Genomic DNA, 27,403 nt, shown 5'->3' on the forward strand with positions numbered 1-27,403 from the left:
TCGATTGTATTTCCATATACCATCTATAATGTGAACTTATGGTCTGTATGTCTGCTATGTGAATATGGGAAAAGGTTAAAAATAACTAGCACCCTTTAGGTGCCAGGCACTTTATGTTCTCATTTTTTTAAAAGTAAGCTCTACTCCCAAAATGGGGTTTAAACTCATGACCCTGAGACCAAGAGTCACATGCTCCACTGACTGAGCGAGCCAGGCACCCCTCATTTTAATCTTCTGAATTTCATACATGAAGAAACAGGTGCTTTTCTTCAATGTTAAATTTTAAAATAGTATCTTTTAATATAATTATACTAGGGTGTATTTATATTTATTTCTTACCTTTCTTTTCTTGAAAGAGAGCTGGCCGAAGTAATGCCAGGATCTTTTCTAATTTGAGATTTTTCATATTTTTAAAATCAGGGAAGAACACATCAATTAAGTGGTTAACATTAGTTATAGTCTCTTCAACATCACAAAACTGAGATATATGTTGTCTTTCCAGATATTCTTGTAAGCTGTGGAAATCCAAAATATAATTAAGATTAATGTAAGGTAAAGCTTAATAACCATGCCAAAAAATTAAAACTGGTAATAAGTTCACAAATACTTTGTGATTTAATAAACAAAAACTGAATGTCATAGAAAGATAAGTTGTATTTTTCTATCAAATCAGACAATATGTATTTAACTTTTTGTTGAACCCGTCCAAAAATCAATTACATGAAATCATGTATGCTTGACTTCATGGAAGGATAAAGAAGACCAACATAAAATGCAGTTAAAAATGTTTTCTTGGGGCACCTGGGTGGGCTCAGTTGGTTAAGTACCTGACTCTTGATTTTGGCTCAGATCATGAGCTCAGAGTTGTGAGATAGAGCCCTGCATCAGGCTCTGGGCTGGACATGGAGCCTACTTAAGATTCTCTCTCTCAAGGAATCCATCAAAATCCTTGAGGAGAATACAGGCAGCAACCTCCTCGACCTCAGCCGCAGCAACTTCTTCCTAGGAACATTGCCAAAGGCAAGGGAAGCAAGGGCAGAGGAAGAGGATCTCAAGCACACTCCACACTGAGCATGAAGCCCTACATGTGGCTCGATCCCATGACCCTGAGATCACGACCTGAGCTGAAGCCAAGAGTCAGATGCTCAACCAACTGCATCACCCAGGCAGCCCCATTTTAGTACTTTCAGTGTTTTTCAATTCTAGTACTTTATTTTGCCTGGTTATATATTTTTTGCCATCCCTTTATTTTTATTTTATTTCTTTTGTGTGTTTCTTCTGAACAGAATATAGATGAGTGCAGTTTTTGAAATTTTTTTTTAATTTTTTATTTATTTTCAGCGTAACAGTTTCATTGTTTTTTCACCACACAGTGCTCCATGCAATCTGTGCCCTACCTAATACCCACCACCTGGTTCCCCCAACCTCCCACCCCCCGCCCCTTCAAAACCCTCAGGTTGTTTTTCAGAGTCCATAGTCTCTCATGGTTCACCTCCCCTTCCAATTTCCCTCAACTCCCTTCTCCTCTCCATCTACCCTTGACCTCTGTATTATTTGTTATGCTCCACAAATAAGTGAAACCATATGACACTTGACTTTCTCTGCTTGACTTATTTCACTCAGCATAATCTCTTCCAGTCCTGTCCATGTTGATACAAAAGTTGGGTATTCGTCCTTTCTGATGGAGGCATAATACTCCATAGTGTATAAGGACCACATCTTCCTTATCCATTCATCCGTTGAAGGGCATCTTGGTTCTTTCCACAGTTTGGCGACCGTGGCCATTTCTGCTATAAACATTGGGGTACAGATGGCCCTTCTTTTCACTACATCTGTATCTTTGGGGTAAATACCCAGTAGTGCAATTGCAGGGTCATAGGGAAGCTCTATTTTTAACTTCTTGAGGAATCTCCACACTGTTCTCCAAAGTGGCTGCACCAGTTTGCGTTCCCACCAACAGTGTAAGAGGATTCCCCTTTCTCCACATCCTCTCCAAAACACATTGTTTCCTGTCTTGCTAATTTTGGCCATTCTAACTGGTGTAAGGTGGTATCTCAATGTGGTTTTGATTTGAATCTCCCTGATGGCTAGTGATGATGAACATTTTTTCATGTGTCTGGTAGCCATTTGTATGTCCTCATTGGAGAAGTGTCTGTTCATATCTTCTGCCCATTTTTTAATATGATTGTCTGTTTTGTGTGTGTTGAGTTTGAGGAGTTCTTTATAGATCCTGGATATCAACCTTTTGTCTGTACTGTCATTTGCAAATATCTTCTCCCATTCCGTGGGTTGCCTCTTTGTTTTGTTGATTGTTTCTTTTGCTGTGCAGAAGCTTTTGATCTTGATGAAGTCCCAAAAGTTCATTTTCGCTTTTGTTTCCTTTGCCTTTGGAGACATATCTTGAAAGAAGTTGCTGTGGCTGATATCAAAGAGGTTACTGCCTATGTTATCCTCGAGGATTCTGGTGGATTCCTGTCTCATGTTGAGGTCTTTTATCCATTTCGAGTTTATCTTTGTGTACGGTGTAAGAGAATGGTCGAGTTTCATTCTTCTACATATAGCTGTCCAGTTTTCCCAGCACCATTTATTGAAGAGACTGTCTTTTTTCCACTATTTTTTCCTGTTTTGTCAAAGATTATTTGACCATAGAGTTGAGGGTCCATATCTGGGCTCTCTACTCTGTTCCACTGGTCCATGTGTCTGTTTTTATGCCAGTACCATGCTGTCTTGGTGATCACAGTTTTGTAGAAAAGCTTGAAATCAGGTAACATGATGCCCCCAGTTTTGTTTTTCTTTTTCAACATTTCCTTCGCAATTCGGGGTCTCTTCTGATTCCATACAAATTTTAGTATTATTTGCTCCAGCTCTTTGAAAAATACTGGTGGAATTTTGATCGGAATGGCATTAAAAGTATAGATTTCTCTGGGCAGTATAGACATTTTAACAATGTTTATTCTTCCAATCCAAGAGCATGGAGTGGTCTTCCATCTTTTTGTGTCTTCTTCAATTTCTTTTAGGAGTGTTCTGTAGTTCCTCGAGTACAGATCTTTAACCTCTTTGGTTAGGTTTATTCCGAGGTATCTTATGGTTCTTGGTGCTATAGTAAATGGAATCGATTCTCTAATTTGCCTTTCTGTATTTTCATTGTTAGTGTATAAGAAAGCCAAGGATTTCTGGACATTGACTTTGTATCCTGCCACATTACTGAATTGCTGTATGAGTTCTAGTAGTTTGGGGGTGGAGTCTTTCGGGTTTTCCATATAAAGAATCATGTCATCTGTGAAGAGAGAGAGTTTGACTTCTTCCTTGCCAATTTGGATACCTTTTATTTCTCTTTGTTGTCTGATTGCTGTTGCTAGGACTTCTAATACTATGTTGAACAAGAGTGGTGAGAGTGAGCATCCTTGTCGTGTTCCTGATCTCAGCGGGAAGGCTACAAGCTTTTTCCCATTGAGGATGATATTTGCTGTGGGTCTTTCATAGATAGATTTGATGAAGTTCAGGAATGTTCCCTCTATCCCTATACTTTGAAGCATTTTAATCAGGAACGAATGCTGGATTTTGTCCAAAGTTTTTTCTGCATCAATTGAGAGGACCATGTGGTTCTTCTCTCTAGTTTTTGAAACTTTTTATTTTGAAAATAATTCCATTGACAGGAAGGTTGGAAGACAAGTATAATGAACTCTAGGTTCACCAACTGTTAACATTTTGCCACATTTCTTCTCTCTGTCCCTCTCACTCCCTCTCCTGTCGTGTGTGTGTGTGTGTGTGTGTGTGTGTGTGTTATGTGTATGTTGACTGAACCATTTAAGAGCAGGCTGCAGATATTTTAAACATTCACCCTCCTAAATATCAGGAAAGTTCACATTGATACAAAACTATTATCTCATAAATAGTTCATATTCAAATTTCACCAATCTTACAGTATGTCCCATCAATAGTAATTTTTCCTAATCCTGGACCATACATTGCCTGTAATTGTCCTAGCTCCCTAGTCTCCTTGAATCTCTGTCAAGGCCTCAGCCTTTTCATCTTTCATGATATTGACATTTTGTAAAGTCCAGCTTAGCTGTTTTGCAGAGTGTTCCTCATTTAGGATGGTTTCAAACAATTAGACAGACCGGTAGTTTCCTATTAATTTCAGGGTATGAAATCTTTGGCAGGAGTTTTATATAAGTAATGTTGTATCCTTCATACACCACAATATGATGTACACAATTTAAGTTTTTCCCATTGTTGATGGTATTAATGTGGTTAAAGCAGTATCTTCCTCTTTGCTCCTCTGGAAAGCTACAGTGTCCACCTTATAAATAAAAAGAAATCTGTGAGAACACTATTTGAAACTGTATATATTTTTCATGCAGTGGTTTTAGTACCCATTGATGATCCATTGTTACTATGATGTTTTTTAATGTACCTTTTTTTACCTTAGCCTTAATAGTAATCTCTGTATTTAATGGGATAGTTAACCTTTTCATATTTAGTATAATAGCCATATACTTAACTACCTTCCTTCCATCTGACTTTATATATACACCATTTATTTTAAATTGTACTTTTTTCTTTTTTTCTTTCCCTTATTTTGCTGGTCTGAGCAAATTGCTATCCATTCCATGTGTTCCCCTTGTTAATGTAGAGGTTCTATTATACTTATCCATGGCACTGATGTTCACCATCTTTTAGCAGCTTCTGTAACCAAAAACATGTGTTCCAAATATTTCTTAATGTTATGGCACACTATTTCTCAGCTCTAACATCCCATCTATCCCCATTTCTCTAAACTTGAAAAAGAACTTTAAAATACTGTGTCCCTTCTTCATTTCAGCTCTCTTCTCTCCACTCTGAGAAGAACCATTTCTCTTCCCTCTTCTCCCTCATGTTGAAGTGTCTCTTTTCACTTTTTGTTTGGTCAAGTCTTCTTTCAAATATTTTTCAGGCCATATATTCCTAAGCATGTCCTTGAGCATATCTTCCTTTGTTTCTCCAGGTAGAGGATATGCCGGCTTCATTAGGATGCAGGGGGTATGCTGTTTCTCTCAGTGGCCTGATGACAAGTCCCATGCCAGAGGAAGAATTTTTCCTTGTAAGAAACTTGTTCTCAATTGCTGCCAACTATGCAGGTGGTGGAAGGGAACCAAGTGCAAGTCACTGGGGGATGCACTGCCTCTAACAAATGTTAACCCAATTTTAAACTAAAAGTTGGGCTGTTTTTTAGTATCATCAGTGATTCTAAACAATGTTAGTGATAAATTTACTCCTCCTTGAAAAAAATTTTGTCTAAATAATTCCTGTGGTTAGCGTTAAATTTTAATAATACATGTGTAGGCTTCAAGTTGGCATATTTTTATTCCTTATCTTTAATAAACAGTGTACTCTAGCTTGTACTCTGCATGTAAGAATCAATATTAAAACAACAAAGCTATTGGCAGAATGCAATTTCTGGAGTTTATTGTGAAACAGGAATTTTATGTAACTCTATTTAAGATGAATATACAGTAAAGATCAATTCTGAGAAAGCCATTAACAAATCTCCAAAATTTAAGGCTTACAAACAAAATTTGCACCTTATTACTGTGATAGACTAATACATATATAAGTATGAATGCTTTTTTCCTTTCTAAGAAAACACATTAATATAATTAAACAGTTTTAGCCTATTATTTTTCTCATTTTTGGTATTAGAATATTCTTTTTTTTTTTTTTTGCTTATATGTTTCACAAAGAACAATCTTCACTATTTATGTTTTTTCCTGGCCATCATTATTTTCCTTGTTCAATAATTAGCACTAAAAATAATATTATCATATAGAGGAGAGGAGTGTTAAGAAAATTACCTGCTTGGGATTTCAGACATACTGAGCACATCACTGCCTGTTCTTTCTCTCTGGAAATGGCATTCAGTGCTTTTTCCCAGGATATCCCGTCTGTATTTTTGTGCATCAGTCCAGGCTGGGCTACTGTAAGCCCTTTCAATTAGCAGATGCATTTATTTCTTCATTTCAGGGAATTTTTTCCCCTATTCTTTGTTGAATTATAGCTTGTTCATCTATTCTATTCTGTATGGAATTTCTCTTACTAGCACATGGGTTTTTCCCAGTATATTCTCCACATTGTTTATTCTCTTGCTCTCATGAAGTCTGTCTCATTTCTGTACTGTAAGCTATTTCTTTCACCTGGTTTCCCAAGTCATTAAAGTCAAGTCTCAAACGACTATCACACTGTCTAATTCTCCACTGAATTTAGAGTTCAAATCACTATTTTATGGTTCAAATTTGAAAGTCTCTTTTTATGTGTATGTAGCACTTGCGTCTCAAGCATTATTATTAGTAGTAGTTATATATTATTAGTTATATGTTATTAGTAGTAGCAGTAGTAGTATTTGTACTATTATTTTACTTAAAGATTTTTCCAGCACTAGAAGTTCTTTTTCACTGGGCTTATGTTTGATTTTTGTGTAGATCTTCCTTTCTCTGGCTGCTAGGCTCCCTCAGGTGGACGGTCTTTTTTTTTTTTTTTTTTTTTTTTGGTTGGTTTAGTGGGGCTTACATCTGGGTTTTGGTATATGAGGTGTTGGAAACCCTGTAGCTGAGAGACAAAAATGGCCTCTAGGCTACAAGCAAGCAAGGTGTCACTCCACTGTGGGAACAAATGGTAAGAGCCTTTATAGAGCTGGTCCTCAAAGGCAGGCAATTTTTGTAATTCTGCTCAGCTCCATCTTGGGCTCTCAGTAGGGGGTGGTTCAGGATAGCCCAGTGTAGTCCAGTATCAACCTGGCCTTGAGGAGTTACAAGTCTGTTGGTTGGTTATCCCCAGGTTCTTATCCCCCGTGATTGAGCGCAGACACTTCCCTGTCAGTGGAGAAAGCACCACACTGCCCTCCCCTTCTCCTTAGTTCTGAAGGAACAGAACTCCAGGTCTCACCTATGGCCAGATGCTTATGAGCACAGGTTCTCTCTGATGCTAGAGAGGCAAGAAAGCTCTGGAGATGGGAGTAGAAACTAAAGGTATACAATTCGGACCGCTCAGAACCCAGAAATATTTTTAAAGATTATTTTAGGAATTGTATCTATTATCTTCAATCTAAATGAGAGTTTTATAAAAGAAAAACTTGCTCTCTACAGTTATGACATGTATAGAGATAAATTGGTTACCAAGAATAGAATATACACTTTGTATGGAGAAAGAAACACAATATATTATAGGAAGTAGGCACTGACATCTTCACTGAGTCATAAAGATTCAGAGCTGAAAGGAACTTTAGAGATCATTTCATTTCCCTCCATCTTTGTATCCCCAGGACTTGGCACATAGTAGGATTTAATAAATATTAAGTAAACAGAAGGATGCATAAAGAATGAATGAGTGAATGAGTGAGTGAGTGAAGATTTCCAGTAACCACTTATCTGACTCCTCACAACATAGCTAGTAGAACCACACCTTCCTCTTCTGTAGAATCACTGGAAAGCAAAGATAAAGGACTCTGACCTTTGAGTTCTTAATACACAGCCTGATTAAGGAGACAAACAAGCAAATAGATAACAGACTGTGATCGAAAGTCATCATGGACAAATTTGGGATCTGGATGAAAACTACGGCTGCCTGTGTCCTGTCTTCCTGGGTCCTCCTGCCGGCCAACCACTGAGTCCCGTGGGCTACTGCTGACGTACAGAAAGTTTTCCCAGACCATGTGGGTTCACATGTGAGTTTTTCTCTGCGGGGACGACCACCCTGACCAAGAAGGGGAGCTCTGCTCATGTTCACAGAAGGAGCCACCTACCCCTCCCACTCTAATTGCCCTGCTTTTAATTTCCTTTCTTCCTCACGGACCAGCCCCACCACCACCCAGGGAGGAAGGTGAGGAGGCTCTGAGATAGCGGAGAAGTAGCCACAAAGAAAGAAAGTGAACAGACGTGTAAATCACTCGTGAGAGTTCTTGTCCTTGATCCTTTGGGTTCTGGGCTTACTTAAAAGACGACAGTAGGAGTGCTTGACACGTGTTACACTCTGCTTCCAGAACGCAAGCTGTGCAAACAGATTCCCAGACAAACATGTTCCCCACCGCTCCACGCTGCCTGCCTGGGGCCACTGCTCAGGAAAAACATGGGCCAAAGGCAAATGGAGTCTCTAAGTTCAGAAAAAAAATACTGCAGGGGCGCCTGGGTGGCTCAGTAAAAGCCTCTGCCTTCGGCTCAGGTCATGATCCCAGGGTCCTGGGACCGAGCCCCGCATCGGGCTCTCTGCTCAGCAGGGAGCCTGCTTCCTCCTCTCTCTCTGCCTGCCTCTCTGCCTACCTGTGATCTCTGTCTGTCAAATAAATAAATAAAATCTTAAAAAAAAAAAAACAAAAACTGCAGACTTTTCCAAAGCAAGATTAACACATCTCACTCCACACCCACCCAGCCAATGGGCTAAACTGTTCGTGTTATTATGTTGGTATTCTAACAACGGGAGACAACTGCTTTTCAAAGGCGGGTGTGATGAAGACTCATGAGCTACAGCACCGGCAGGAGGCTGACTTCTCTTATGCAAGCTGCCTCAATGAGTGCTTCACAGAACATCTTTTTAATAGCTCAAAAGTTCCAGTATGAAGTCTGGTACCTTTTTGAGTGCGACGCTCCCCACCCAAACCTTTCCTCTGACCACTGACTATCATTCCCCCTTAAGACTGTAAAATTGAGTACTACTGTTCACAAAGCCCTGTTTTGGCAGTTGACTTAACTCTAAGCCCCTCGATCCCACTTAAAACCATAACCAATGACTCTAGGGTCACCCTGCTACCTAAAAGGTATGACACCAGTAGAAACAGCAGATACAGCTACTCAAGAAAAGCCACTCCACACATTAATAAGACCACAAGGAAAGTTCTAGAGATGCCTGACAGAAAACGCAGTGAAGATGTGCTGTCCATTGGGAAGAGACACATGATGACTCTCAAGACTCGGCTCCTCTCAAAAAAAAAAAAAAAAAAAAAAAGACTCGGCTCCTCTCAGCAGCTTCCTGCTCACCCACCTTGGTTTCAGGCATAGCCCTGATGACACTCGTGGTAAACTGGACTTTCTGAGTCTTCCAAGGAATAAAAGATACAACGGCAGTGCATGAAACCAGCGCTATGTCTAGTCCTTACATTCATTTTCAAATATTTAAAAACCCAGTAGTGAAAATATACAGCCATTTGGTTCTTAGCAATTTATAACCACTAACTGCCTTAAGTAAAAAAAGGGCTCTGAGAGTGTACCTCTCATGTCTTTAGTAGGTCGCAGGGCAGGTGGGAGTGAATGTGGGGAGACGGGAGAGGAGAGAGACCTGGCGGGAATGACACACGGTCCCAATCTACCAGAAGGCCCCAGGCTGGGAGGCCAGACCGGTGTGTCCAGCTTTAGAAAGACAAACAGGACACATTTTTCCCTTTCTAGTCCTCTTGACATAAACTTTCAGGGAAATCCCAGCTTTGCTATATATATGGTTTTTTAGATCGACAGGAAGAAACACTTGTATTATGCCTCCATCAGAAAGGATGAACACCCAACTTTTGCAGCAACATGGACAGGACTGGAAGAGATTATGCTGAGTGAAATAAGTCAAGCAGAGAGAGCCAATTATCATATGGTTTCACTTATTTGTGGACCATAACAAATAACATGGAGGACATGGGGAGATGGAGAGGAGAAGGGAGTTGAGGGAAATTGGAAGGGGAGGAGAACCATGAGAGACTATGGACTCTGAAAAACAACTTGAGGGTTTTGAAGGGGCGGGGGGGGTGGGAGGTTGGGGGAACCAGGTGGTGGGTATTGGGGAGGGCATGTATTGCATGGAGCACTGGGTGTGGTGCAAAAACAATGAATACTGTTACACTGAAAAGAAAAAAAAAAAAACATTTGTGCATCCAACATTAAAATATGTGTTCTTGGGGGTGCCTGGTGGGGGCGGGGGACACTCAGTCGGTTAAGGGTCTGCTTTCTGCTCAGGTCATGATCCCAGCATCCTGGAATTGAGTCCCGCATCGGGCTCTCTGCTCAGCGGGAGGCTGCTTCTCCCTCTCCCTCTGTGATCTCTCTCTCTCTTTAGTAAATAAAATATTTTTTAAAAGTGCATTCTTGGATTTTGAGACATTTGGATATTACACTTCACTACCTACTAACCCAGTGTCTAATGGTAGGTTTCCTGGTCTCGAGCTACCTGTCCCTCTTCTTCTTCATCCCTGGAGGTATGACCACAGCAGGGTGATCTTCATATGTTTCTTTATCTTCGGTCTCAGGATTGGGCCCAGTTTCTCCCAGGATGGGCTGTTCCTCATTTCCTTGAGATACAACTAGAATATGGCTCAGACCGCTGGTCATAAAAAGGACAAACTCTTCAAAGTCAGGCTACAAAATAAGACAATAAACTGCTTACTTCAGGCTTCTGAGATAGAAGTCTAAAAAGGCAGCCACTCCCCCACCCAAGCAGCATCGTCCCCTTCCCAACCACTAGGCAAGGGAATGTTCGTTCTATCAGCCCCCGGTGAACAGTCGCACGTTGGAAGGATGGAAGTTCAGAGCTCACAGGGACTGACCCTAAGGATGGTCTAATAACCATTCTCAAACTTCGGGGTGCTTCCAGATCCTCTGCCGGGCTTGTGAAAACACAGAACTGAGAAGCCCAGTCCCAGAGTTCATGACCATGGAGGTTGAGAGGAGGGCTTTGAAAGTGGATTGACTCAAAAGTTCCCACATGATGCTGAGCCAGTGGGTCCGACCTTTTCCTGGGGCCAATAGAGGTGGCCTGAGTGTCACAGCCAGCTGACACGGTGCCGTTCACTAGAACTTTCTTTGATGAAAAATATGCTCTTCTGGGCTCTCCAACACGCGTAGCCCCGTGCAGCTACTGAGTCCCTGAAACGTGGCCTGTGCAACCGAAAACTCTCCATCTTGTTTTACTTGATTTGATTTTAGTGAATTTAAATTCAAATGGCCATGCGTAACGGATGGCTGCTAGACTGGGCAGGAGATTTCCAGAACCTCTGTCTTCTGACCCCCAAACCACTGCCCTTTCCAATACACAGCACTCCTTTCTTATATTCCCCAAGGCAGAAAAGAAAAGAACTTGGGACATGGGCCTTTAGGTAATGAAAGGATTAAGGCTTCCCTGTGAGAGTTATGAGAAGGAGCTTTCAGCTGGGGATAAAAATCTATAGGGAAGGCCTGGATGTTCACTCCCAGAGGCTGATGCAGGGAATCTGAGAGTACGTAAGCCGAACAGGGCTTCACTCCAACAAAGACCAGTCGGACCATCCGCTCTTGCTCTGCAGCTGCATTTGAAAACACAGCAGCTTCTTTTCGTTTGTGCCTACTTTCCTTACCTGGTCTGCTGTCCGATGATAGAAGTCCCTTACTTGTTGTTCAGTGAGCAACCTCTTATCCTCCATTTCTATGACAAAGCCTGCCTTGAGGATCTTCGCAGAGAGAGTCGGATCCAGGCACAGCGGGGAGCACATGTAAGACAAGGCAAGGACATTTCTTTCCTGTGTTTAACAAACCACCCGGATTTGAACACATTTCAAGTAAAGACTTCAGCACGACCCATAGGGCACTAGGTCTGAAGAGGCCCAAAACTACGTAAACAAAGAAGGTCGTTGTCATGCCTCCTGGTCTGTAAGTTTTCAAAGCTCGAAACAGAGACTCTGCAGTATTTCCATTAAGTGACTTGCCCCAAAACATGAAACAACTAAGTAAATTCCAAGGGAAAATACTGTACTTTCTGAATCAGTCACAAAGACACACGTTTATAAGCACTTTTTGACCATCTACCTTCAAAATTGGTTTAACATTAGTTCTTTTTTTTTTAACATTAATTCTTAAAAGGCTTTCCTTTGTTGAGACCATCACTCATAATCTAGTATATTTTACACTTTATCAAAAAAAAAAAAACTATCCAAACTATGGAAAAGGCTAGAATTTAAGATTTAGCCATGCTCTGTCCCAAAAAAACCAAAAAAACAAAAAACTTAATTTAAAAACAAATCCAGTTTGCATGTCAAGTACAGTAAAATGTAACAAGGAGAAGTTTGAAGCAAATATGCCAAGTCTACTGAGGTACTAAATAATGTAATGTAAGTATAATCCAGGTTCAAAGTAACTCAGTAATTACAGTTTGACGGGCGTATCCAGCACCAGGTGCCTCCTGCTTCTATTATGAAACTAAACACTCTACTGGTTTCCATTGGTCTTCTGATACGGCAGAGCACTACATACATCCTTCTGAACCCTCTCCTGACAGTCTAACTTGAATAATTTCCAAATACTCAAATCATGTCTTTTTACATTACTTAGTGTCTGACAACGGAAAGTAAGACCCAAACAATCAATATTTAAACCTGATAAGCTTTCCTTTACTGTAATTTAAGTATGTAGTGTGTTCATTTTTTTCGATTCAAAATATTCTCCTGGGTTTTTTTGTCCTTTTGGCTATTAGCCCAATACCGTATTCCAGAGAGGTGAGATATTCAGGAGATATTCATAATTTACATCTCTGAAATGTTATTTTCTCTGTCAAAACAAAAATATTAAGACGAATGCCACTTCCTGTCCGCGCATGGGAGAAGAATGAGGCACAAACAAGTCAGCTGCAAGAGAAAGGGAGCAGGGGACGACAGTAGAGAAGACTGCTGCCCCGAACAACGCCTCAGTCCCGCTTTTATTAGGTAGAAACAGTAACCCACAGAAGAGCCGAAGGAGGCCCAACATTAGTCATAGGCCTTGTAGATAAACAAGAAGGAGGTCAAAATATGTCTGGACAAGCAGTATAAAGTTTATAGTTGAACAAGCACATTTAAAGGACTTATCTAATTAGCCGCAGGTGCTCTCCGGGGGAAGGGGAGATAACGGAAAAATGAAGCCGCCCCCGTTCCACCCTGAGCCGGCCGGGCATTCCCAGCTGCTCGGCTTCAAGGCCGTCTATCGTCCTCTCCCCCAGAGGCCTGTTGCCAGTATGTGTTTTTCTTAAGGCCGTATCTAAACGTGCTTGGTAACTAGTAAAATTTCCCATGGGTTATATTTTAAGTAATACATTGTTCTGAGGGAGAGTCGCAGATGAACTTACGCTTAATAGAATTGCCCCAACGGAAAGAACTATTTAATTTAGAAAAGCTTTACTGTCCTAGCTAATCAAAATGTACTCGAATAAGGAACAGTAAACCATGACTATGTGATACTACTTTTTTAAAGTTTATAAGGTATAAGTAATCCATGGGGGGTGGGGGTGTGGTTTGATGCCCCCACACATACACACCAAAATCTGGAAGAAAAGGGCTATCCTTAGAGAGTGATATTATTAAATCAGTGCACAAAAAGAAGAGACCATACATCCCATGACTGTGAACCAACGACTTTCTCATAGGTTAATCAGTGATCGTGCTGCTGTAGCTCAAGAAGGAGTGCATGATGGGAAGTTCATCAAGGGATGGCCAACCCCTCCTGGTAGCTCCCTAGGTGACCTCCTCTATTCTCCAGGCAACAGTCTTTCAAATTTAATTTACTGTTGCTGTGTCAACACAAAGTCATTGTTAAAGAGTCAGCAAAGTACAGCTTGCAGTCAACATCTGGTCCACCACCTGTCTTTGGAAATAAAGCTTATTGGAGCGTGGCCACGCCCATTCATTTACGTACTACCTACACTGCTTTCTCAATGTGATGACAGTTCAGCAGTGGTGACAGAGATCATATGCCCCACAACCCTGAAAATAGTTACTCTCTGGCCCTCTATAGGAAATGTCTGTGGATCTTTGGAGTAGAATACAGTTTTCCTCTTACAAAAATTTGTTTTATCTCTAAAGCCAAACCAAAACATTAAATGCTTCCTTACTCTACCATGTATCTAAAAAGGACCATACGTTTGTCACAACATAAAGAAAAAAAAACAAGCCAGTGTAAACTTATAACAAGTTTACATCATTAATAACTAAGCAGGAAGAACATTTGTTATAATCCAATATAAGAACTGTAATTTTTATCATTTATATTAGACGCTGGTAGAGCAGAGTTCTTTAAATAAAGATACTTGAGTAGGTCTGACTTTTGTCAAGACAAAACATTCCAAGCCTTTGGAGGTAACTAGCACCAGAAATTTATGTTCCATTTCACCCTAAATGATAAGTTTGTCTCCAAACTGACAATCCAGACGTTGTTATGTTGCAATTAATTTAAAGTATTGTGGGGAAATATCACTTACTTTTTGTTTAATCTCTTGAGATTTTCTACTAATCACAGCATCAGGTTTGATAATAGCAATACTGTAGAGTTGATCTAGGGAAAAAAAGAGAATTTCATTTTCTTGGCATAAAGTCTAGGTAATGAAGGATTTGGCTATTAGAAACATAAATTATTAATTTCCAGTGAGTTTTTTTTTCATTGACAGCTTTGTTGTTATTACTGCACTCCAACTACCACCAAAGGTTCTCCATAGAATCAAAGTACAGTTCCTGTATTTGCATGCAGGAGAAACATTCACAAAAATTGGTGGTCCCAAGGCAAAAGAAAAAAAGAAAAAAAAAAGAATTAGGTGGGCACTAGTTATTTAATATAATTCACATGTATTAAAATCATAGTATCACTGATGAGTGGAGTTTCAACACAAGCAAACATAACAGACTGATGGATTTCACCATCTACAGATTTATCTACATTTATCTACACATTCTTTTTTTTTTTAAGATTTGTTTATTTATTTATTTGACAGAGAGAGAGAGAGAGAGAGAGAGATAGATCACAAGTAAGCAGAGAGGCAGGTAGAGAAAGAGGGGAAAGCAGGCTTCCCACCAAGCAGAGAGCCCCATGCCGGGCTCGATCTCAGGACCCTGAGATCATGGCCTGAGCTGAAGGCGCAGGCTTAACCCACTGAGCCACCCAGGCGTCCCTATCTACACATTCTTATGATGAGCGTTTAGTGCACGACAGCCCACTGAGGACACTGTCTCTGCTCCCTCCAAAGTATGAACATACACTCACACATCTACACAGACAATCCAGGAGGAAAGTTTTTAACTGTAAAGTAAACTGGCATGTGGGTCATTGAGGAAGAAATTATTTTCACAAGGTTTTAAAAGAAGACGAAGGATGAAATAAGAGGAGGCTGCTGTCTCATTAGTCACAGGAGACAGGAACCCCCTGGTCCTGGGTAACCTCCGAAGGCTGTAGGCACAGAGACCAAATGGAAGGCAAGGGAAGCAAAAGGTTTGCTTGTTAATAACAGAGTCTAGTATTATCCTGCCAGTCCCATAACAATAACATTGCGGTCACCACCAGCTTTTCTGGTCCTACAACTAGTGCTCTACTGGACATCAATGTACACAAGTCCCTTGCCCGTTACCCTGCAGGAAATTTACTTACCAACACTTTCACTGGGTGCTTCCCCATCATCATCCTCATCTGGGTCTACAAACAGGATTTCATGATACTGTGGAAGAGAAATGCAAGTAGAAATTACATTTTAATATGATAGGAAAAGAGTTTTTAGAAATTTTGTTCTAATAAATATTTATAATCCGAGGGATAAAGGGTAAAGTGGAAATGTGCCCACATATATCTAACACTACTTTTCCCCATCTTTCCACTGAAATAAAAAAAAAAAAGAATGTTTAAAATGATTAGGATGGTAAGGCTTTCAGAAATAATACATATGGAAACTAATTAAAAACCAAAAACCTTGGGGTGCCTGGGTGGCTCAGTGGGTTAAGGCCTCTGCCTTTGGCCCAGGTCATGATCCCAGGGTCCCGGGATCGAGCCCAGCATCGGGCTCTCTGCTCAGCAGGGAGCCTGCTTCCTCCTCTCTCTCTCTCTCTGCCTGCCTCTCTGCCTACTTGTGATCTCCGCCTGTCAAATAAATAAATAAAATCTTAAAAAAAAAAAAAACCTTGGGACGCCTGGGTGGCTCAGTTGGTTGGGCGGCTGCCTTCGGCTCAGGTCATGATCCCAGGGTCCTGGGATCGAGTCCCACATCGGGCTCCTTGCTCGGCAGGGAGCCTGCTTCTCCCTCTGCCTCTGCCTGCCTCTCTCTCTGCCTGTGCTCACTCTCTCTGACAAATTAAAAAAAAAAAAAAACAAAAAACCTTAAAACTTAGAAAGAGCACAAGGAATAAAATAAGAAAGAAGCAGAGAGTAATAACAAAGCAATAAATTAGGGGCACCTAGGTGGCTCAGTTGGTTGAGCATCCAACTCTTGGTTTCGGCTCAGGTCATGATCTCAGGGTCATGGGATCAAGCCCTGCATTGGGCTCAATGCTCAGTGGGGAGTCTGCTTGAGATTCTCTCTCTCCCTCTCCTTTGCCCCTCCCCTGCATTCTCTCTCTCTTTCTCTCAAATAAATAAATAAATAGAAAGAAAGCAACAGATACATAATTATCATGTTAAAGATCAAAAGGGCATTCAATGAGTTTCAAGATGCAATCCTGACCATTTCCCTTAGTAAACTAGAAACAGAAAAATACCTCCTTAACTTATAAAAAACTGTCTTGCTCAAAACAATAACCAATTTTCTACTATAAAGTAAAACACTGGGAAGGATAGGAATGGGAGTTCCTTAATTTCTTGAGAAACCCTTAAAGTGCTTCTGTGATTCTGTTTTAACTATCTGAAAGGTTTATATATTTACATATATACATTTTTTGGCAAGAGAATGCATAATTTCAGAGTGTCGATGAAATAAAGACCCCAAAATGTATGGAAATGACTATACTGGAAGCTCTCATTCTTATTATAATTGGGAATAAGATAATTATACCAGCTATAACTTCAAATCGATCTGACTTTATATTTGCTGGACATGTGCTGGCCAACAGAACAACCACTAACCACATAAGGCTATTTCAGCACTTGAAAATGAACTTAGTCCAAATTAAGAAGTGCCATAAGCAATAGCTCCACAGCACATTCCAAAGATTTAGTATGAAAAAATGATTGCAGAATACCTTATTTTTTATATTGAGTACATATTTAAATGGGAATCTTTTTAATATATAGGATTAAAAAATTAGTTTCACTTTTTTTCTAAAAAAGAGAGAGAGGGGAAACAAGCCATAAGAGACTCTCAATGACAGAAAACAAACTGAGAGTTGATGGAGGGAGGTGTGTGGGGGATGGGCTAGGTGGGTGATGGGCATTAAGAACGGCACTTGTCATGATGGGCACTGGGTGTTGTATGTAAATGATGAATCACTGAATTCTACTCCTGAAACCAATATTACATTATATGCTAACTAACTAGAATTTAAATAAATATTTGAAAAGAAAAAAATAATAATAATTTCCCTTTTTTTCTTTGTTGCTTTTAATGTGATTAGTAGAATATTTTAAATTATGTATGTGACTCACAACATGAGTTGTATTTTTTTTACTATCAGACAGGACTGTGGTAGACCAGTCAATTAAATAAGAAAGTTAAACAACAGAAGCACTCAACAAAGTGGAATAATATAAAATAAACAGATTAATACATTTCTTACATTCAACTGTTATTAATTAAAACAGGAAATCATTCTGTAAGAACAATCAGAACAACAACATAACCAGAGAACAGAGTATACACAGAGAAAGGTACATAGAATATAGCAATTAGGAGTATATGTTTAGGAGTTACTCCGCCTGACATCAAATTCTGGTTTCAACACTTACCAGCTGTCTGTTTTTGGGGAAATGACTTAACGTTTTTAAAGCCCTGTCTTATTATTTGTAACTATCTCATAAGATTTGGATTTTTTTTAAGATTTTATTTATTTTATTTATTTATTTTTAAAGATTTTATTTATTTGACAGACAGAGAACACAAGTAGGCAGAGAGGCAGGTGGAGAGAGAGAAGGGGAAGCAGGCTCCCTGCTGAGCAAAGAGCCCCATGCAGGGCTTGATCCCAGGACCCTGGGATCATGACCTGAGCCGAAGGCAGAGGCTTTAACCACTGAGCCACCCAGGTGCCCCAAGATTTTATTTATTTATTTGACAGAGAGAAACAGTAAGAGACGGAACACAAGCAAGGGGAATGGACAGGGAGAAGCAGGCCTCCCACCAAGCAGGCAGTCGGATGCAGGGCTCAGTGCAGGGCTCGATCCCATCATGACCTGAGCCGCAGGCAGATGCTTAACACCTGAGCCCCCCAGGTGCCCCATCTCTCATAAGATTTCTTGAGATTCCCATTCAAGATGGCAATATAAAAGGCTGAACTTCCTCCCATAAACACACCAAATCTACAGCTCTATATAAAAAAAAATTTCCCCTGAAAGAAATCCAGAGAAAGGCTAAGCAACTCCCACATGTCAGGTGAATGAGGGGGAAAAAAAAAGCCATATTGAAATGGGTAGGAGAGTATAAGAGTTTCAGACACAACATGACCATCAACTTCACCATCACCACAGTGACACACAGTTGGGAGGGAAAATCAGCATCTCCCTCAGGAGTGAAGGGTTTAGACTCACCCTATAATGTGCCAAATTTCAAGACTTCCATTTGAGAGCTAGGTCCCCCAAATCCCTACCTCTGAAAGCCAAATAGGGCTTGTGTCCATGAGTCCCAAGAGACTAAACAAACAGTTCTTAACAGGCTGATAAGGACGGGCTGTGGCTATCCCATCAGGGCTCAATGCACAGGCAGCTCACTGACATGCCCAGTTTTTCTCTGAAAGAAGCCTATTTGAAACTCCTAAAAGCTGTAGCCTGAGAGACAGGCTCCTAAATGAACACAGATCTAGGGGCTGACTGTAGTCCTCTCCGACCAGGGAGGATGACAGGTACCAGGTGCCATCTTGGCACCTTCCCTCTGCCCTGCAGAAGGTGGGTGATGTCCACATGAAGATGGCTTGAGCGCACATCTGGCAACCAACCCTAGCTTTTGTGGCTGCTCCCAAAGGACACATCCCTTACAGCCTAACTATGGTGGCCATCAGAGGGGTTCAGTTGTTGGGTTCAGTGCAACCAGCTACTTTTGGATAAACCACCCATACAGAAAAATCAATAAGAAAACAACGGACTTAAACTATATGTTAGGCCAGGTGGACTTAACATTTATAAAACATTCTACCCAAAAGCAGCAGAACACACACTCTTCTCAAGTGCACGTGGAACATTCTCCAGGACGGACCACATGTAAGGCCATATCAAGCATCTTTTCCCACCGCAACAGTATGAAACTAGAAACCAACTCTAAGAAGAAACCTGGAAAATTCACAAATCTGTGAAGATTAAACAGGCTACTGAACAACCAATGGGTCAAAGAAGAAATCAAAAGAGAAATTTAAAAGTACCTGAGACAAATGAAAATGGAAATACTACATATCAAAACTTTCAAAGTGCAACAAGAGTTCTAAGAAGGATGTTTATAGTGATAAATGCTTACATTAAGAGAAAAAAAAAAAAGAGCTCAAATATACTACCTAACTTTTCATTTTAAGAAGCTAGAAAAAGAGACCTACTGGAGTCAAAGTTAATAGATGAAGGTAATAACAGAGTTCAGAGGAGAAATAAATAAAATGAATACTACATAGATAATAGAAAAATCAGTGAAACTGAAAGCTGGTTTTTTTTAAAAAATAAAATGACATTTAGCTAGACTGTAAAGAAAAAAAGAGGACTCAAATAAATAAAATTAGAAATGTGGCAGGGTGGGGGGCGCCTAGGTGGCTCAGTGGGTTAAAGCCCCTGCCTTCAGCTCAGGTCATGATCTCCGGGTCCTGGGATTGAGCCCCATATCGGGCTCTCTCCTCTCTCTCTTCTGTGTCTCTGCCTACTTGTGATCTCTGTCAAATAAATAAAATCTTTAAAATTAATTAATTAATTAAAAGAAAAAGATATGCAAGAGGAGACATTAAAAAAGATACCACATGAATACAAAGGATCTTAAGAGACTACTACGATCAACTATGAAATCACTATCTCAAAGAGTTATGTGTGAGTGCACCCAGATGGCTCAGTCGGTTGGGCGTCCTGCTCTTGATTTCAGCTCAGGTCATGATCTCAGGGTCATGGGATCGAGCTCCACACAGCTGTGGTTGGAGACTGCTTGGGATTCTCTCTCTCCCTCTGCCCCTCCCCTGTCTCTTTCTCTCAAAAAAAAAAAAAAAAAAAAAAAGTTATGTGCATACCCATGTTCCCTGTAGGATTATTCATAATAGCCAAAATATGCAGACAACCTAAATATCCATCAATGGATGAATGGATAAAGACAATGTGGCATATGTATGCAATGAAATATTACTCAGACATAACAAAGAAGGAAATCCTACTATTTGTATAACGTAGATGGACCTAGAGAGCACTATGCTAAATGAAATCAGTCAGACAGAGAAAGACAAATACTATTCAATCTCACTCATATGTGGAATCTAAAAAAAAACCAAACTCATAAACACAAAGAGCAGAATGGCAGTTACCAGAGGTAGAGGGTGGGAAGTGGAGGAAGTGTGTGAAGGTGCCCAACGGTACAAACCTCTAGTGGTAAGATAAATAAGTTCTAACAGCATAGCATACAGCATGGTGCTATACCAATAATACTGCATGGTATACTTGAAAGCTGCTAAGAGAGTGGATCTTGAAAGTCTTCACAACAACAACAACAAAAAATTGTTAACTTTGGAAGGTGACAGATGTTAAATTCAGTGATCATTTCACAATATAGACAGATATCAAATCTTTATGTCATATACTTTCAATTAACACAATGTTATTTGTCAGTTATATCTCAATATAACTAGGGAGGAAAGATTTCTGTCTAAATTAAATGAGGAGATCTCTTTTAAAATCTTGGCAAACAGCAGCTCTTCAGTAATTCCTAGTTATTACAATTTTCACAAACAAGTGGGAATGGGGTGAGGGGTGCAGCAGTGAGAGGGAGACACATACAAAGAAAAGGGAAGGAAGAAGATTCCCTGACAAATAAGAAAACCTGAAAAGCAAAGAAAAAATGTCGTTAGATATTAAAAATCGCTATTATAAATGTAAATTCCCCCAAAATTCATTTTTTTCTTAACACTCAACTCAAAAAGTACTTTGTGCATGGTATGGGTATTAGCACATTGACATAGAGTACAAGAATTTTTCCCAGTTTGCTGTTTTCCTTTTACATTTTAGGGTGCACTTCAAGGTTTTAAATAATCAAATCTATCAATTTTTCCTTTTTTTGGTATCTCTTGTGTTATGCTTACAATGCCTTCCTCAACCTACAGCAATACAAACGTTCCCCAGTATTTTCTTCTAATACTTTTATGCTGTTTCTTCATATCAAACTCTGTAATTTATGTATATGATATGAGAAAATGATATAAATTTCTTATGCAAAGAGCTAACCCAATATTCCTAAGTCTGTTTATCAATTTTTTTTAATCCTTTCCTCATTTAAACTAAAACTTTTTATGGCAAATATTTAGTACAAGCTTGAACCTGTACCTTCTTCTTTCTATTTTTCAGTATTTCTTGACTCTACTTTCCACTTTCCACTTTTTGCTCTTGTGGTTGGTTTGGCGTGCGTGGACATATTGTGTGTGTGCACATGAGCACAGGCACGAGCTCAGGCGTGTTCAATTCACTAACACCGGTAGCTCTTCCTTATCTGCCTGTATTTCTGATCACTTTCCTCTGTGGCTTCCTTTCTAATACTATTATGTTCATACCTCCACATGCTTTGTAGCTTCTTTCTTAATTTTAAATAGTTTATCTTTCATTACATAAATGATACACTTCCCACACAGGATCTTATTCTAAGTGTCCTAGCAAAGTGATGTCTTTGTTTTCATTTGTCAATCGATCTTGGTCCTTTTTCCATAACAGTAAGTACTGAGCCAGAACACACTAACTAATATTCCACTGCATGGATTTGCATAATTTATGGCAAAAATTACAGACATCTTATGGAACTTGCTCAGCAATGCTGGACATTTAAAGATTCTTATTGTTTTATTTGAGAGAGAGCAAGAGAGAGCGAGCACATGAGCAGGGAAGAGGGGCAAAGGGAGAGGGAGAAGCAGGCTCTCTGGTTGATTCCAAAACTCTGAGATCATGACCTAAACTGGAGACAGATGCATAACCAACTGAGACACCCTGGCACCTGGGGGTGGCTCGACATTTAGACTGATACCAAATTTTTGATAACAGACAACTGTGCTGTAAGTGCTCTTTTCTATATTTGTCTTATTATCTTTGTTGGGAAAATTACTGGAGTGTTATTGTTCAGTCAAAGGATACAGGAGTTTTTTAAGGCTTTTGATTCATATTGCCGAAATACCTCCCAGAAAGTCTGTATCATTCAGACACCTAGATGGTTATAAAACTTGGGAAAATACAACAAAAAATATGTAATGCACTTTTTTAAGAATAAAACTGTAAAGCACTACCTGAGGTCGAATCATTTCACCTGCTGCAATTTTCTTCTCCTCTTCGACCAAGTTAACAATTTTTTGATTAACAAGTGGTGCATTTGCACCACGGATCTTTGCAATAATTTTGCCATTCTATACGGGAAAAGAAAGCACGAAAGAAACTTCCATTTTCAGGAAAAGTCTGGTATTCAACTTGACAAAGTCATCCCACCCAGCCCCACACCCCACCAATCCTTTCTAGCTGTTATAATTAGCCATTTTAAAATAAAGTATTAGTGATGGGAAAGTACATCTTGATTTGAAAAACACAGCTCTTTGAATTCTCCCTCCACAATATCTGTTCTCCTACAACCAAAGGCAAAGCATCCCTGCATTATGTTCGATGGTTCTGTACAGGCTGCCCAATATTACCTTCCCTAATTATTTTTTATACTATGCCCCCTTTTGTCCATCTTTCAACACATATTCACAAGAACCTGTTTACTGGCACTGCTCCAGGCATGATGGTATGGAAGAGCAATCCTGGTATGTGGCATAATTAAATTACCAAAAAGGAGGAGAAAAAAAACCACAGACAAACACATGTAATATAACAACCTTGACAAGTACCACCAAGTACAAAGCACCGAGAGCATCTACAAGAATGTGTCCTGGTCAAGGAGATCAGCAAAGTTGCTTATCGATACCAGGAAGGGATTCTTCAGTTAAAACATGTAGGATGGGTAAGGGATAACAAGGCAAAATGGAGAAGAAAGAGCATTCCAGGCAAAAGGAATAGAGATGCAACAGTCCTGAGGCCAGAAGGGAAGATGGCAAATGAGAAGACCAGCCAAGAAAGTGAGGGGATGCGTGGCATGAGATGAAGCCTAATTGCGAGGGGGAGCCAGACCATGCAGAGGCTTGTGAGACTCGGAACCACACAGTTAGCTTTTAACCTAAGTGCAGTGGGAAGCCTTAGGCACGTTTAAACAGAGCCAGTGACCACAATTTGAACTGTTAATTGCCAAAGATCATTTCAGGGCACCTGGATGGCTCAGTTAGTTAAGCAACTGCCTTGGGCTCAGGTCATGATCCTGGAATCCCAAGATGGAGTTCCAGGTCGGGCCCCCCGCTCCACGGGGAGTCTGCTTCTCCCTCTGACCCTCCCCCTTTTCATGCTCTCTCTCCCTCTCTCATTCTCTCTCTCAAATAAATAAATAAAAATCTTTAAAAAAAATAATAACGATCATTTCACCTACCATGTTTAGAAAGAGTTAGAGGGGAGAAGATACTTGTATACACATTAGGGGTTATTCTAGAGATGACGGTGAGAGAGATGGTTGCTCAGTCTGTGGCACTGGTGATGGAGATAGAAAGAATGGAAAGACACAGACTAGTATGAGAAAGACTTGGGTGGTGAAATTGACAAGTCTGAGGTCTGGAATGGATTGGGTGTGATGTACAGAGATGTCACTAAGCTGAATTTTCTGTTTCTGTCAAGAAAGTGGATAGGGGTGCCTGGGTTAAGCCTCTGCCTTCAGCTCAGGTCATGATCTCAGGGTCCTGGGATCAAGTCCCGCATCAGGCTCTCTGCTAGGCAGGGAGCCTGCTTCCCCCTCTCTCTCTGCCTGACTCTCTGCCTACTTGTGACCTCTCTCTGTCAAATAAATAAAATCTTTAAAAAAAAAAAAAAAGAAAGAAAGTGGATAAATTAGGCTATTAATCACCCAATGTGGTGACACTTGGAAGACCACATTTCCTGGAAGAGCGGAGGGGGAAGGGTCTGGTATTGGACCAATCCTTTGTGAAAGGCCCTTCAGACAACAGAGGGGAAGTCAAAGCATCAGTTGGGTATACAAGTCTGGAGCTCAAAGTATAGGAATTAGCTGAAGAGATAAACTTGAGTTCTTGATACATAGGTGGTGACAACTGAAACTGTGTGTGGAGGAAATTTTCTAAGGAGGGCATATAGCATGATAAGATAAATATTTAAGGGGAACCTGGATGGCTCAGTGGGTTAAGGCCTCTGCTTTCGGCTCAGGTCATGATCCCGGGGTCCTGGGATTGAGTCCCGCATCGGGCTCTCTGCTCGGTGGGGAGCCTGCTTCCTCCTCTCTCTCTGCCTGCCTCTCTGCCTACTTGTGATCTCTGTCTGTCAAATAAATAAATAAAATCTTTAAAAAAAAAAGATAAATATTTAAGGGCTGGATAAAGTAAGGTAAACCTGCAAAGGAGATGGAGGGGAGTAACATCTAGGTAGGCGAAAGGGAAACCAAGTAATGAAGCCAAAAGTAGCCAATGTTTCATGCCCTCTTAGGGCATGACCACCACATGCAATACACTTGAGAGGTGTAGCATGATGGGCCTAAAAGTGGCCGTTTATATAACAATAGGCTGGTAATTGGGTACACTAGCAACAGCAAATTTGCTTGAATAATCAGACAGAAGGCAGATGGAATGGGTTGAGGCATTAATGGGATGTGAAAAAAATGGAGTAAAAATAAATATTCAAACTCTTCTGTGAAATTTAGCTGTGAGACAAAAGAGAGAGATGGGTGGTACTTGGAGAGAGGCATCAAAAAAAAAGCATTATTCCTTAGGAATAACATGGAGGACATGGGGAGATGGAGAGAAGTGAGTTGGGGTACATTGGAGGGGGAGACGAACCATGAGAGACTGTGGATGCTGAGAAACAGAGGGTTTTGGAGGGGAGGGGTGTGGGAGGTCGGGTGAGCCTGGTGGTGCGTATTAAGAAGGGCACTTATTGCATGGAGCACTGGGTGTGGTACATAAACAATGGATCTTCGAACACTGAAAAGAAATAAATTTAAAAAAAATTTTTAAAGCATTATTTTTTTAACTGGAAATAGATCATCACCTTCAAAGGGCAATGAGAAGGATCCAGTTGAGAAAGGTTTAAATAAATACTGCCATCTACTTACCATTTCCCACCAAAAGGAACCTTTCAACAATTCTGGAGACTTTCTAATGTCCCTTGAAAAAGCCCTTCCTGCTGAAACTTGCTGGAATGAATTTGTTGTCAGCTGTGTGTGCTGAGCAATACAAAGAGCCACTGTGGGAATATCCGTATAAACAAGCGATGGGCTTGCTGGTGGTTTTGTGGGCACGGACTGAGATTCTTAGATGAATGATTGTGGATATGGAGCAAAGTGGATATGGAGCCTGACTGCGTGAGCAACTGGCTGAAAGGTGCCCTGGAGAAAAGTTCATTGGCAGCAGAGGTCAGGATTGAGGGACCAGGATGTGGGTGGGTTGCCAGGGTCCCCGGGAAGATGGCAGGACAGGGGTTTTCAAATGGGTTTGAGCCCTCGTGACAAAGTCCTCAGTCATGGAGAGGACTGATCTTAAGACCAGTAAATGACAGGGATGAGGTGGGGGAGAGAAGGAGGTTTAGCCAAATAGCTAAGTTAGCAAGGAAAAAAAAGTTATTGAAGTAAGAAGAAATAAAGGGAATATAATTCTACTCCTGGCCTCGAGACATACAATCTGAGAAAATAGTCATTGCTCTGGGCTCCAAAGAAGTATGTTCTAAGTAAGGACACTTAACCAAAGTCAACGAAATGGAGTAAAGGCTAAAAGCCATGATGAAAGATCTTAGAAAGTGTGCTGACTGCTCGTCTCAATTACAGAAGTGACACAGTGAAAGGCTTTGTAAGGTGGTAGAGAATTGGGAGAACTGGTCAGGAAAAAAATATTCTGAGCATGAGAAGGATGAACTATACAGAGCTGGAAGGAAGGGAGGACTTAACCTCCAGGCAAGGACTGCAGATAGGACGATGCAAACTGGATGGGCCAGTTAAGGAGGGTGGGTATGGTCTCCTGATCAGAGCTGCCCAACCGGGCAGGTTGATGGTGGTCCCAGAGCTCCAGAGTCTACATAACAGTCCCCCTGCCCCGTCTCTCTTCCTCAGTCCCACACTCCTAACTGCTACTAGTCTCCTCACTGTTCCTAATATTAGCCCACCAAGCCTATTTTTGCACATTGCTCACTCTGGTTCCCTAAACTATGTCTAGGCCAAGGGTGAGAAGACAATGACCCAGCACAGACACTATATTTTGCCAAAGTTGAAAATACTATCTGGCCCTTTATCAAAAGAGCTGGATGACCCCTCACCTAAATCACCAAATTCTACATGTCCAACTTAGAGCAAAATCTGCAATGCAATTTTTAAAACTCAATTAACCCAGTAATTCAATTCCTTGAAGTTGTTGCAAAATCGTTATTTCATAGAAGCAAAACTTCTATCCAAGAAGTGTTTTTGAAATAATGATTTCTAGGGATGCCTGGGAGGCTCAGTCAGTTAAGCGTCTGCCTATGGCTAGGGTCATGATCTCAGGGTCCTGGGATTGAGTCCCGCATCGGGCTCCCTGCTGCTTCCCCTACTTGTGTTCTCTCTTTCTCTGACAAAGAGATAAATAAATCTTTAAAAATTTTTTTAAATAAAATAAAATAATGATTTCTAATTCAAAAAAATAATAATCTAAGTATCCAACAGTAAAAGAAGAGTCCAAGCCCTGTCTGGGAAGTCTTTCCTTACTACACCCAACTCTCTAGCTCTATAGAGCAGCTGCACTCTGTGTCACATAGCTTTGAACTGTAAATACTCTCCTTCTGGAAAATAGCACTTACTATGTCTTCCTGATTATGAAGGTTGTATATTCATCACAGAATTTGGGGAAAATATTAAAAAAGTATCAAGAAAAAAACTTAACTACTACATCCTTTCCCCTATACAGAAAGCTACTACTGATAATCTGGGAACCACTCTTCCTGTCTTCTTTCTACACATTTGTACATGCGGAGACAGGAGGAACATACATTACTAATAGTAATCAGACAGCTATGCCCTTGTATTAGTATGCATGAATACGTAGAACCAATTCTCTGCTACTGAGTAGTGAAGAAATTTCCGATTTTTCACTCCTATAAATAACAATTCACCACACAAATCTCTGATTATTTCCTCAAAAAAGCTAAATACCATTTTATTTTTCTTTTCTCTGATCAACTCAGTGCATGGTTGTCTAACCTCCTCAACCCATTACATGCTCCTAGAGGACAAGTTATGAAATATA

The 27,403-nt window shown here is 40.4% G+C and overlaps 1 protein-coding gene across 1 annotated transcript in view; it reads right to left on the bottom strand.

Moving 5' to 3' along the window:
- The window catches only part of NME8 (NME/NM23 family member 8), a 59,876-nt gene that overhangs the window by 19,271 nt on the left and 13,202 nt on the right, over window positions 1-27,403 (bottom strand). The window contains exons 5-10 of the mRNA XM_080818939.1: window positions 22,343-22,459; window positions 15,363-15,429; window positions 14,206-14,279; window positions 11,339-11,431; window positions 10,177-10,364; window positions 340-515 (exon numbers count right to left, since the gene is read on the bottom strand). Of these exons, the coding sequence (XP_080675065.1) occupies window positions 340-515; window positions 10,177-10,364; window positions 11,339-11,431; window positions 14,206-14,279; window positions 15,363-15,429; window positions 22,343-22,459 (715 nt within the window). The remainder of the gene's footprint in view (window positions 1-339; window positions 516-10,176; window positions 10,365-11,338; window positions 11,432-14,205; window positions 14,280-15,362; window positions 15,430-22,342; window positions 22,460-27,403) is intronic.

The sequence above is a fragment of the Martes martes genome, assembly GCF_963455335.1.
Source record: "Martes martes genome assembly, chromosome: 11".
Taxonomy (NCBI): domain Eukaryota; kingdom Metazoa; phylum Chordata; class Mammalia; order Carnivora; family Mustelidae; genus Martes; species Martes martes.